The following is a 14067-nucleotide window of genomic DNA, read 5'->3' as shown; positions in this document are numbered from 1 at the left end:
AAGAAGCCTTTCCAACCCAGCCTATCAACTCTGCCATTATGCATTATTATATTTCCTCTGGCCTGCTCCTTCCTGGTAGGAACTAACTAGCAGGGTTTGTTCTGTCGGACGGGACGTAACGGAGCACACTTGTTCTCCGTTTCCTTGGCAACAACACTACGTTCGACATTTGCCATCCACGTTCACAATTAATCATTCAAGTATCATGGATATCAAGGAGCGAAGTAAGTGTATATATTTATGTTTTAAATGACTCCAGAGCAGCTAAAGTGAGTTTGGAAATACCACCACCAGTTTGGGAAATGTAAGATATAACTGTTAGTGTCTCATTTCGAAATGCGTGTTAGCTTAGCTAACGTTAGCCAGTCAACTAGCGTTAAATAACGACCAGTGCTAGCTAGCTACTGTATGTGTGACAGAGTCGTTGACGTTTATCGTGGAAGTTAGCCAGTCGATAATACGGCTGTTTTATTGAACTAAGTAACTAAACAAAGTGTTTAACTGCTAACTGTGTTTTCTTACCAAACCATCACTGTTCAGATGTCGCCTCCTCTCTGTCACCAGACGTCCTGGGCTGTGGAGATAACATCGTCGAGATGGTTGACATGGACGAGGAGAACTTTGCCATCTCTAAGTATGTGTTTAAAATGTGTGCGTGTGTTTGTGTGTGAGTATTTCTGCAGCCTGGCTGTCTGTCAGACTGAAAGCATGTGTGTAAGAGTGAGAAAGCAGAGTCTAAAGTACTGTGTGTGGTGTTCAGCCAGCAGACCCACAGTAGATGGATTTACAGTAGGGCTACTGTGGCTTTATGGTACAGGAGTGATATCATTACCTATTGCTATTGTTAGTCTAATTCATTGATTAGCTGTAAGTGATATGAGCTTTATCTCTTGTTTTTCCCTCCAGTTCATCAGCCGCAGATGCCGCTTTTGACGCTGTTATTGGCAGCATAGAGGACATCATCATGGGTAGGATTAGTGATCAAACTGTGCTTTTATAATAGAATATGGTAATATTTTATAATACAATATGGTAATACTTTGTCAGACTTCTCTTTGTATTAGTATTGCGTTACAAGTCACACTATTTGTGAAAGCTGAATTTCAGAGCAATGTGACATTAATTCTATTGTCTCATACTGTAAAACATGTATTGATACCCATAGATAATTGGGGCTTATTTAGAAAACATTATGCCAGCAAGATGTTTAAAAAGTCACTGACCTCAGCCTCTTGAGGAGACAGAAATCCTATTACGAGCCCAGTTTTTTCCCAGTAAATGGGTGAGGAAGTTTGGTGTTTTCTCCTCTCGTAGAGGAGGAGTTCCAGCAGCTTCAGCAGAGCTTCATGGAGAAACACTACCTGGAGTTTGATGACTCTGAGGAGAACAAGCTCTGCTACACACCCATCTTCAACGAATATGTGAGTTGCTCGCTGTTTAGCTGTATAACCCGATCTAAAAATTGTGCTTGGCAGGTAAATTTGTTTTAGCTTAGTAGCCCTCGGGAGGTGAGCCAAAAAGTTCATGTTGGCTGTGTGTGACTCCTGTAGGTCGACCTGCTGGAGAAACACCTGGAACAGCAGCTGATGGAGAGAATCCCGAACTTCAACATGAGCGCCTTCATAGACCTGCTCATGTAAGACTACCCTTCGCTCTCACCTGAAGCCATTTTGTGCTGGCTGTGTTCCATCCATCCTAGCAGAATTCAGTCACTTTAATTGAATTGGGGACACAAAGTGGTGGGAAGGAAAGAAACCCGTCAGCTTATATTTCCTGTTGGTGCACCTGTTGCTTAAGAAATATTATTCCACAGTAGGCCACTAGGTGGCACACTAGTACCTCTAAAATATAATGTACATAATATAATATTCAGTCGGTCTCTCCCCTCTTCAGGCAGCACAAAGAGGAGGTGCCAAGCGACATCTTCGACATGCTGCTGACTTTCACTGACTTCATGGCTTTCAAGGAGATGTTTCTGGATTACAGAGCGGTGAGTTGTCAGCCGGCCTCTTTGCTTTTCTGCCTCTGGTTTCCCAATCGAACCTATTCACTTTCCACATCAGGAAAATGTTCCTCTAGAAGAATATATGTAAGAATTTAATGTTCAAGAAAATCCATACCAAGAGTTGAGAGAAGTTATTTTTGAATTAATTGAATAGGGTTTTCTCCATATAACCAATTTTGAATGAATTGCAATATTGGCCATTGGTGCTACATTCCCTAGTTGTGAGTTGCTTTTTATAGGATTATTTAATTATTAAGTCTCCCTGTGCTGTGTTTAAGGGTTTAAGGTAAGATGTGTTTTTGTTTAATATCACTCTTATCATCGGAGCATGAATCTGTGTGTTTGTAGGAGAAGGAGGGCAGAGGTCTAGACCTGAGCCAAGGACTGGTGGTCACATCCCTGTGCTCTGCTGGCTACCAACATGTCAGCTCCACTGGATCGCAGTGACACACACACACACACACACACACACACACACACACACACACACACACACACACACACACACACACTTGGGTTAATGATTGCTTCAAGTCATTTGTTAAACTGGAATTTGGAGGAGGGAAGAGGCCTAGTCCTGCTTTTACATTGATTCCTTTAATTCATTTTTGATTTGATCAGTTCTTGATTTGCATTGATTTGTTCGGCCTAGTTCCTTTTGTGATTGACGTCAATGAATGTTTCAGTAAGCAAGTGAAACCATTTGAGGTTGTGATTTGTCTCAGCTAATTTGACCTGTTCTGCCTAAAACGCTGATCTGCTCTCTTTGCTTTGAATGTTTGTGTCTTAACTAACCATCGGCAAAGAGAAGCACTTCTGTCCCTTTTATGAAATGACATCAAAAGTCTTAAATTATTTGGTCAGTTTGTAAACTCAGTGGGTCGAGTTTTGTGCCTATGAATGTGATTTTAATGTATTGTATATATGCGTGTGTGTGTGCATGCGTGTAAGTGTCATTCGTGTAAGTTAATTTAAAAGTAGAGTATAGTTTTTCAGTATGACAAAGTGTTTTCTACTTGTCTTAACATAGCAGTTGTTGTAATTGCTAATGAAGTATATTTATGGTACTGTTTTGTAATGTAAATATTTGTTGTCATATTTGATTGTAAATAGAGATGTTTTTCAAATAAAGATGTTGAAATCTATCCTTAAAATCACCAGCCGCTTTATTTGAAAGAGTGCATGGTTGAGCCCCAGCACCCACCACACATTTCCACCAATATTCACATTCTTGGTACAAAAGAATATTATTTCATAAGGCACATACAACAGGAGTCGAGCAGAGATTCATATAAATCAGTAAAGAAAAACACATTTTTTACACAGCTGCTAAGTTGTGCCTTTGTTTCTGCATTTAGTGAATCCTGTCATCAGTGTCCTGCAGAAACTGGTCAATTTTGCATCAGCAACCATGCATTTTTGACAATTTGCAATTCATTATCAATGGTTTGACTTGGACTAAGCATCAGAAATAAGGTTTGTATATGATGTGGACAATTTTGGCCTGACTGTACAGTAGAAGGAACTAGAGAAAACCTTTCTGCAGGACACATGCCATTTAAGTCAGGGTTAGGGTTTAGGGTTACCCTAACCAGTCATGCTTTATCAATAGACACTCAGCCAATCTTCACACGTTCTCGCACGGCCATGTGTAATTTATGAGTGCCACACCTTTATCTGGGCATCACAGAAGAGATTTAGACAACACACATGACTCATCAGTACAGCAGTAGACTAGCTAAAATAGCAACAACCACCAAAGCAAATGGCTGTAAACAAGGAATACTAAACAAACAGCATTTCAGTATCAATCTAACAGAAAAGTGTTTCTTCAGCTATGGGTTGGGATCCCAAATGGGCAAAAGGATTTAGTTCTGACAAGACCCAACATGACTGAAGGATGCTTTTCATGGGCTTGGATGCAAGGATGAGACGATATTTCTGCACTTTGCATCATAGAGCCCAGACAAGTTTTAAATAAAGTATTTGCTCAGGCTGTCAAGTTTGAAGTAAGCTAATTTCTTGTTTTCTGTGCTTTGGTTCATTGATACAAGTCCACTCACACAAATGCTGCATTCACACTGAAACAGAAAAATCAGATTTGTTTTTTTTACCCTTTGTGGCACAAATCTGATAATTACATCACTGTTGAACTAGGGAGGAATGAAATATCATAAGACTGCCATAAAACAATCAGATGTGTGTCACAAATAGTTAATGATTAGACCTTACAGCATGTGCCTGTGTAAACTGGTGTCAGTACTACAAGGGCAGGAATATTCAAGGCAAAAAAAACCTACTGGTTTTCTAGAAACTTCAGGTCTATCTCAATAATCAATTTTTATTCAGAAGGTTTTACACTTGCAATGTTTTACACTACACAGGCAATACAACAGCACAAGTTATTCATATTTTAGCCTACGTAGATTGGGAGATTATCAATTATCACTTTTCTGGTGAACCCAGGTAAAAACTGTCATCTGAAAGGCCTATAGACTGATATTTGATATTATTTGAAGATATTTGATGGTATAAATCTGTGTTCACATCTAGTTCATCCTGCTCTTGTGTAATGGCCACTCATCTAAAATGTTACATTGGGACAGAGAATATAGATAATAAGCCAGTGATCCAAACATGGACAATAAGTCAGATCCACAGACATGCATGTATCCTGTCTTTGATGGGCATTTCTCATCCAGACCTTTATAATATTACAAACCTTTTGAATATGGCATGGTTTAATCCATATCTGTGAACCTGGGCACCCGCAATGTGATTCACTCAGCAGCTCAAATCAGACTTTTAACATTTTAACATTGTAATCCAGAGCTGGGCCACTTGACTTGAAGTGCAAGTGTATGAGAAACATAATATGTGCCCTCTGTAGATTATAATCACATAAAATGACATGCATTTTACTGCATTATTACAGACATCATAATACATTTTAAGTCTGGCATGACTGTAGTATGAGATTTTCAATAGCTGCACAGTTACCTCATAAAGTAGTCAACCTAGAGTTTAAATTATGTAATACTCTGACCATAAGAATATAATGTATTCATAATGTGCTTAATGCGCCTTTCATTGCATATGAGCAACGCTACTGGTGTTACCAAGCATTTTTAGGCATTTAAGTTGTCTTTATTCATGGACGTACAATGGTTTATTGTTGATCTTACTGTTATTTTTATTCATCTTTATTCAACCAGGGCGTCCCAGTGGGGTTAGAATATCTTTTTCACAGAAGGAGGCTTGGCCAAGAAAGCAGCATCACAGAGGAAAGAGGCATCGATGACCCACTTAACTTTGTTTGAAATTGAGACATGTGAAAATGGGGGGGGGGGGGTTTCAGTTTTGTATTTGGATGGAAACTTTGAAGTCCAGATTGGGTCGGGGCCTGAGTCATGAGGGGAAACAGGATTCCTGGGAGCGGTTTGACTCCTATGTAGGCACTGTGCTGGTGGCAGCGTTCCCTCCATCACCCTTCCAGTCCAAATAGGAGAAGTACGCACTGGCCCCGTACGCTATGGTCACCACCGCCCCGAAGAACTGCAGATATACAGAGAGGGAGAGAGGGAGAGAGAGGAGAGAGAGAGAGAGAGAGAGCACATTATTTCTCCTGTGGGTCCTCAAAAAGCAGAGCAAAGGTCTCAGGTCTTCTAAAGCCAAACAAAACAACAGCAAACCGAAGATGTATTTGCATCCATCAAGATTTCAGGTGCTTGGGATTTGACTGCCACTAATCCACTAATATGTTCATATCTCTGATAGATGCTGATGATGTTGACTAACGCACCTCCATTAGTTAAAGTCTTGCCTGTACTGTTTTTAAAGGCAGTAAAAAGCAGCTGATAGGGCTTTGTGATAGGGCGAGTGAGTGTGTGTGTGTGTGTGTGAGTGTGAGTGTGAGTGTGAGTGTGAGTGTGAGTGTGAAATCTGGTCATGTGCTACCTGTAAACTAACATGGACTCTGGCCAGTGGACCAGACCATAAAAGACCATATCTAGACTCTATTTCTTGACACAGCCACACTTTGTGTGTGTGTGCATGTGTGTGTGTGTGTGTGTGTGTGTGTGTCTCTCTCTCTCTCTCTCTCTCTCTCTCTCTCTCTCTCTCTCTCTCTCCCTCTCTCAAAGGACCATTTCTATTGAACATCCGCTTGATGAAGCAGCAGAGGGGAGGGAGAGGGGAAGACGTGCAGCAAAGGTAACTGGACTTTAAAACTATAATAATAATAATACATGACATGTGACTGGTAAGAAAGCCCTGCCCTCCTCTCTCTCTCTCTCTCTCCCCCTCTCTGTCATCTATTCTTCATGTTCCAGGTATGTGTGCGTGCCACAGCCTGATAAGTAAACAGCCTATCAGGAACACACCTAGCCAAACACAGTGTGTCATAGTGGAGGGAGGGAGGACACAGAAGAAAATGTACACAGTGTAGAAACTTTAGATTAGAAGGAGAATGATTGATTGGAGGGAGGGAGGGGGGGATGGAGGGATAGGGTAGGAAGGGATGGATGGACTGGATGGATAGATGTATGGATGGATGGATGGAAGACACTGTAGAAACTGGAACATGTAGCGGCCTTAGAAAGTGACAGAAACCAGCTGAGGGCCTGATGCAAAGCTGTTGACTCAAGTATTGGTTCTCTTCACAGGGATTTGCCTGCTGGTCAGGCTTATCAGCCAAAGACTAACATTCAGTATTTGACAAAATAAGACAATAGTGGCGGGCAAATACAGAGAGCAGCATGCACATCTTACTGATTTCTTGTGTGTGTGACCACAACGGTTGTGAAGAATATCCTGCTTTCTCCCTGACACATTCTTAACTCAGAGCTGTGTGTGTGTGTGTGTGTGTGTGTGTGTGTGTGTGTGTGTGTGAGGTGTCAGGTGTTACGGTCTTACAGCGGCGGCTGCCATATGTCCGTAGAAGATGCTGAAGCGGTACGGGTGGACAGATGCTGCGTTGGCCAGGAAGGCGGTCAGATAGAGAACGGTGGCGCTGGCGTTGTACAACATCAGCTAGCAGACAGGAGGAGACGACTTCAGTACATCAGCAACACAAGCATAGCAGAGCTTCCTTTGTCTCTGCCTCTTTTCCCTTCCTGCCACTCCCTCTTGTCTCCTCTCCCCCTTTGCTTCCTTGCCTCATCGCCTTCTTCTATCCCCTTGTTCCCTCGTCGCATTCCTCATGTCCTTCTTCTGTCCCTTTGCTTTATTCCCTCTCTTTCTGTTTCCTTCTTCCCTCGCCACCTTTCTCTTAATCTGCCTCCTCATCTCCTTGCCTCAGTCCCTCTCTCTGTCTCCTTGTACCCTTGCCTCCTTATCTTCGGATGTTTCCTTATTCCCTTACCTAATTCTACTTTCCTAGTTTCCCCTATGTCCTTGCCTCTTTCTCTTAATCGCTCGTCAGGTTTCCTTTCCTCCTCTCCTTGCATGTCTTTACTCTTGGTCTCTTTGCTCTCTTTTGTTCATATATACTTTGCCTTATAACTTTCCCTAGCAGACAGGACAGAGACCGTGTCCCATCAGATTGTGCCTGCTGGGATACAACTGTAACATCAACTGTGCAGAGTGACAGAAGGCAATAAAAGGCAATAAAATAACTTGAAAACCTTAAAGCAAGCAAAATAAAAGCACATTTGATGCACATTTGATACATGTTGGCCCAAAGGCTAGAGGTCAAATAACGGTTTGAAACCTATAATAAAATAGATCTCTCTACAGGAAAAACAGCAATTTTAGCTAAGTAACATAAAAATGAGATATCACTGATTGAGACATACAGGAGAAAAATAATAATAATTTACTATTTATTATTTCAGTCCATCCAAAAAGCCCTCACTGTTTTCGATGTGGAGACACTGGAAGTAAAGTCAAACACACACACACACACACACACACACACACACACACACACACACACACACACACACATATATTCACCGTCAGGGTCCAGGGGACGGAGGGGAGTTTCCTCTGGACACCGAAGAGGATCATGAAGAAGAGGATGGTGGTGAGGATCCACATTGTTACGGCCACAAACATCACCCAGCCGTACGCCGGCACCGCTGTGTAGTAGGTGCTGGCTATCAACGCCCAGTGGAGCAGCCCCAGAACCTGGAGAGACAAGGAGGTTATATATATTATATTATGGTATGTCCTACTGAAGAAGACAGTGAGAGAGAGCGAGAGAGAGGGATGAGGTGGGACAGAGAGTTAAAGATGCTGGGTGTAGCATTTTCACATATCAATATAGCCTACTGTATGATCGTCAAATGGCATTATTCTCCAGCCAGTGTTATTGTTAGTGCCGGTGTTTCTCAAAATGAAGACTACATTTCCCATAAACCCTTGCTTCTTGTTACAAAGAGGATGTTGATGTGGCTCTTTAATTTCTCTCACTCCTTCTCTCTCTCTTTCTCTCTCACTTGATATGATAGGATGGTCTATTATGTATGCAGAGATTATGTTTCAATTTATACACACATGACACACACGCACACACACACACACACACACAGGGAGGCGCTCAAAGGTTGACCTTACAAGGCACCCATCTAAACAAAGAACTCCATTCTGCACAAGAGGGACACTGCGATTATAACCCAGTTTTACAGAGTAACAAAGTGAACTATTAACTGTTACTATCATCTACAGCCATGTATTGACTCATGCCCCTTCTCTTCATCAAGCTCTCTGGATAGTGGCTCCCAAGCTTTTCTATGTTAAGCATCACGAAACAGAGACACATTATGGCCTGGACTCCAGTTTGATACGTGAGAGAACAGTAGGGAATCAATAGTGAGATCATCTTGTTAAGGGAGATTTAATGAAGGTTTATTAAGGACCAAACAGATGTCAAATATGTTTGATGCGGAGCACTTTATATTTTCACTTTCCCCATTTTTGAGGCAACTTCAAGCACACCTTAAGCAGCTCCAATATTTTCAAGCTGTTTCTGGATGCATTTTATAACACACAGTCTGCTGGGTGCATATTATTTATTAATATTGGATGAGGGACTGGATGTCGTGAAACAGGAGATTGGCTAGAGTTACGCTCTGTACAAATATCCCATCACTTTATTGGGCCTCTTCTATTTATCTCCCATCTAAAGTGCATTAAGCACTTTAGGTTAAGTTGAAAGGGTTGGTAATCACATAGAGAGGCAGGAAAGCCTAATACAACTCTTCTGCATACTATTCTCCTCTTCTTCAAATGCAATACTAACTGCAGATTAGGTGAATGCGGTCGAGTAGAAAGTAGGTATAGTTTGGTTTGAATACTTCAAATAATAATTCTCTAAAAGTGTCTGCCACTCCCCTTTCTGTGTTTTTGTTGCCCGAGTATGCGTAGGGATAATGGAATCTGATGTCACCATGCAGTGACACACACACACACACACACACAGAGAGAGAGAGAGAGAGAGAGAGAGTCTTTGATACTACTAAACAGAGGCTCAGTCAAATTCTTGATGTTGCGTAAGCTGGCATTTAGGGATCAGGACAAATGATTTTCATATCAATAATCCTTCTGGGAAATTTCCCACTGTTCCCTCACCTCTCTCTCAGATACAGGTATGAAGACAGACACACACACACATACACACACACACAGGCTACTAACTATCCATACATCGCTGCTCTATTAGAAGAATCATGGAAGGGAAATCCAGGAAAAGTCTCTTTCCTGAACAGAAGCAGGAAGGTCATAAGAAGAAAATGTCATGTTTTTACCTAAATAAAGTTGTCCTGTGGAACACTTAACACCAATGTAACACAATGTACTGGTTAGATTGTTGGATTTGGTTACATCATGATACCAATGCATTGTTTAATATAGAGAGAAAGCCGGTGCCTGCTGTCCAGCTTTCCCAACTCATTATTTGCTATTATATTTTGTTACTATACAATTACAGCGTCATTATGGAAATGACTGAAGGAGCTGTAATTTAAATTTCACAGCCTTTACTAATTAATGAGTGAAAGTTGAAAGGAAATGAGTGAAAGTTGAAAACAAAGCAAGCAAACAGACTACTCTCATCGAAACCCGCCCCAGGCTAGCTTAAAGTCGGTATTCTATGAACAGTCAAACAGGTGGAGCATCCTCTCACACACTCAGTATATATTTCACCAGTGCTTCTCCTGTATTAACTAACCTAGAATATGACTTTGCTTGGAATTCAATTTGACAATACAATGCAAAGTCGCCGATCAAGAACACTTTTAGCACTTCACCTATCACAGTAACCAATGCTGGTACTGAAATATATATGGACATCAAACCACATCTACCACTGCTATGAGAATCACAGGGGAAACAATGTATCTTTTATTAACTTTTATTTTATCCAAGGAAGGTTTGCTGAGCACAGATGTTTTCCAGCAACACCCTGCTTTATATTCATACAGGTACACACATTCACACCAAGGGCACATTGATGGTAGCAACTGAGGGAGAGGAGAGTGTTGCTCCTTCACTTTCCCCTCTGAGATTGTCCTCACTAGTTCGGTGATTCAAATCCTCCCAAATCAAGGCTATAGCCCCTCCTGATATTTACTCATGCTACAGTTGAGTCAGGTCCAACTCAAATAATTCTAATGGCTTTAGTGCAACACTAAACCTTATCTTTGTTTAAAACTAACTATCTGTAAGTAGTGCCTAAACACATGTTATCAAGATAGAGCGAACCTGTGACATTCCAGACACTTGATCAACGCATCATGCATCTTAAAAGATCACAAAGTCAATTATTGTTCTCTAATGTCTGTATTTAATTGGACACAACTCTTTGCTCACACTACTACAGCTACTCAACTTTATCAGTGAGGGACAGTTGACCACAGAGTAACTATATATATTTATAGGGGGGAGGTTGCTGCCTTTTTAAGGGGCTCATCAGACACAGGTGTGCAGGGTATCTACAAACCAAGCCTTATTCCAAATCAGTGCTGGCCACAGTTGTGTCTGTAGACCTAGACTAGACCATCAAGAGCCAACAAAGCTTGTGACTCATAAAGCATGGGGAAGTGAGAAATGCTCAACTGTCAGATACTATACAGTATGAACATTAACTTTAACGTGGTCAGTAGTCTCACTGTAAAAGCCTTTGTGCATGGAGGCTGAGTGGTTGTAATTAATGGGATGCCTGAGAAGGGTGTGACAGCAGGAGTCGAGGGCCTCCAGGGGACAAAGATCTACCTGTCAGTTAGCTGGCCAGTCACATGCTCTCATCTGCAACGGGACAGAGTCTCGCGCAAATACAACCTGACTGGAAGGGTTAATGAGATCGAAGCTGAGGCTCAGTACTGCTATCTTGATTCTGCCTGTCCCCGCCTCAGTCTCAAAACACGTTCTGCTGAGGAACAGGGAGAGCAAACATGACACACCTCTACTGGTGCCTCATTTATAGACAGGTCTTATGTACATAAATAGAAATCCTCATGAATGTAATAAAATAAACTTTTAACTAGAAAGTTCTCAACTATGCCAGCCCCTGAACTGACCTGACATCTGAAAAAAGCAAGAAGGGGTATTACAATAAAGCACACACACAGCACAGCAAAATAGGAAAGGCCTTGACCAATGATAATCCATTTTGTTGCTGATAGCCAGTGACATTTACAATGCAGCAACTGAAGCTTGTTTACATGCATTCAAATCCCTGTGGCACCAGATAAAGGGCACACATGCAGCTTTATTGGAAAATTGCAGTTTATCACTAGTGTAGTTTATCTTCAACACATCCTCAGTAATTAGGTATAACTCCTCTCCACACTGGGGTTCTTCAACTTTTTTAGCCTATCAGACTAGTGCTGCTATAGTGTGGGAAGTAAAAAGAAGACAAACTTTTTTGAGTCCCATATTGGGGCGATTAGAACCAAATCGATTCAAACTGAATCAGCATGAATTGCACAGAAAATAATAGAAAATCACTACTATCTACTAGTTGTCAGTCTGCTAGAAACCCATTGTTCCCATTTGCCTGCTGGAAATAGAGCAGAATAGAATAGAAAAGAAGAACATTTAATAAGTAAAGCCTTTATTTTGCCACATCTGCCTATATGTCAGCACTCTCTAATTCAAAAGTCACAGCTTCTCTCTCTTGGAATCAAGTAGAGTTTGAATTGAGTCAAAATGCATTAGATCACACAGAACTGAACAGAACTGTACTAAATAGAAAAGAACAGAGCAGAGCACAAGAGAATAGAACTGCACTGAACAGAATAGAACAGATCACAAAAGAACAGAACATAACAGAACTGTACTGTACAGAAGAGAACAGAGCACAAAAGAACAGAACTGTGCTGAATATATTGGCACTCTTTTCCTCCAAACACAGCCACTCACTGATTCGATGATCATGAGCACGGCGGGGACGCTCTTGATAAAGGACATGTCCATCCCGGCGGTGGCGTTAGCGGCCAGCCCTCGGAGGCTGTTGCCCCCCTGCTGAGAGGCCTGGGCCTGGGGCGAGCTCGTCTCCGTGGTCACCTTGGACGGGAAGTCTGCCATGATCGCACAGCTGTCCTGGAACCGGCTGCACCGACTACAGCAACAACAAACCCCTTGTGGAGGTTTTGCACAAGTTCGCCTCCTCAAAGAGAGTTTGGTTGTCTTTCACTCCTCGCAGAAACTCAGGCCGCTGGCTCTGTTCCCTCTTTGCAGCAGTCAGTTATCAAGTAGCTTATGTACCTGAGGTATTACTTAAGGTGAGGTATTCAGTGAACATTGACTTGGTCCGTCTGCCAGACTGAATGTTTCAAGAACTTCAGTAATGTCCAAAACACAATTATTTCCTAAGAAGCTGATAAAAAATGTGTCTCAGCAATATTACACACAAGTACAAACTGTCAACGGTTAGAAAAACAGTCCAGCAGTAGTCTGTCCTCGCTCCAGAGAGGAGAGCTCCAGGTCCAGATAATCTTCACCTGAACTAACAGGTGCCTAATGGTGGTAGGATGTGTGTCTCTCTCTCTCTCTCCCTCACTCTATCTCCCGCAGAGTGTTTGTCATGCTCTCTCTATCTATTTCTCTCTCTCTCTCTCTCTCTCTCCTACCATCTCTATTTCTCCCAGGCACCTCCCATATGGCTCCCAGAGGCCCAACCCGCCTCTCACCTGAGTGACACATCAACATGAATTAACACCTGTTTGAAAACTGGGAGGAGGGAGGGAGGCAGAGAGACAGAGAAGGATGAATGGAAGGGGAAAAAGAGGAGGACAAATGATCTAGGAGAGTTAACAATTAAAAGAGGTAAGAGGTAAGAGACAAAATGAAGGGAGAGAGAGAGAGACTATGGGAGCCACTCACATTACGTGACACATTAACATGAGGAAGGGAGGGAGCTTTCTCCATTGGCATAGTTACAGTGTTTAACGCTGACAGGACAGACCAGAGGGTTCCTCCTGTGCCTCTCTTAAGGGCACATGAAGTGAGCAAACAGTTAGCCAAAAAATGGAAGGTGCCAAGGTGTGTAACAAGGCTAACCAGAGGAAAATAATCTGGAAAAAACTCTTTCTTCTGGGGCAGCGGATAATTACGGAACAGAATTAGGGCCACATGTGAACAATTTATTTGACTTCTGAGATTATTCTTGGAATTCTGGGTTAAAGTCAGAATTCTGAGTTTAAAGTCAGAATTCTCTGTCTCTTTCTCTCTCTCTCTCATGTTGCCCTAATCCTCCTCCGTAGATAGTCTAGAGTAGAGGCTCTGATGAAATAAAAGACCGAAACATCTGATATTCAAGTCAATCAGGCTGAAACTGTGAGCTGGAGAGGATGAGGCACGTAAAGGCCAAAATGTCAAACTTCAGAAGTTCCTGCTCCACCACCAGTCTGATTTAGATAAAACCTGAAGGGATGATGCATCTTGTTACTGACTGGCCCAAGGCCGCCTGCATCACTTGTGGGGGACGACATGTTTCACTTGTTCCCTATGAGAAGGAGTGCAACCTGAGATCCTCGGGCCCTCCTTATTTTGATCTCATTTTTATGTCTTTCTTCTCTTTCAGGTACCTGGCACACGCAGTGACTTCACCTGGCAGCACT

General features: G+C 42.1%; 2 protein-coding genes across 2 annotated transcripts; one reads left to right on the top strand and one right to left on the bottom strand.

Moving 5' to 3' along the window:
* The first annotated feature begins 150 nt into the window (after positions 1–150).
* arl2bp (ADP-ribosylation factor-like 2 binding protein) lies at positions 151–3063 on the top strand. Its single transcript, XM_071547420.1, has 7 exons — positions 151–224; positions 541–634; positions 907–968; positions 1315–1421; positions 1551–1636; positions 1894–1990; positions 2354–3063. Exons 1-7 carry the CDS (start codon positions 206–208, stop codon positions 2450–2452), a joined length of 564 nt encoding a protein of 187 aa, XP_071403521.1. The 5' UTR covers positions 151–205; the 3' UTR covers positions 2453–3063.
* Positions 3064–4375: 1312 nt separating this feature from the next.
* pllp (plasmolipin) lies at positions 4376–12802 on the bottom strand. Its single transcript, XM_071547433.1, has 4 exons — positions 12368–12802; positions 7961–8134; positions 6920–7036; positions 4376–5560 (listed from the first exon to the last, which is right to left on the bottom strand). The coding sequence occupies exons 1-4, from the start codon at positions 12530–12532 to the stop codon at positions 5453–5455; spliced, it is 564 nt and encodes a 187-aa protein (XP_071403534.1). The 5' UTR covers positions 12533–12802; the 3' UTR covers positions 4376–5452.
* Positions 12803–14067: the final 1265 nt, after the last annotated feature.

The sequence above is a fragment of the Centroberyx affinis genome, unplaced genomic scaffold, assembly GCF_046629955.1.
Source record: "Centroberyx affinis isolate AG114_WGS23_722 - 3 ecotype Tasmania unplaced genomic scaffold, CSIRO-AGI_Caff_v1 ptg000270l_1, whole genome shotgun sequence".
Taxonomy (NCBI): Eukaryota; Metazoa; Chordata; class Actinopteri; order Beryciformes; family Berycidae; genus Centroberyx; species Centroberyx affinis.
This window is presented reverse-complemented; position numbering and strand designations above follow the sequence as displayed.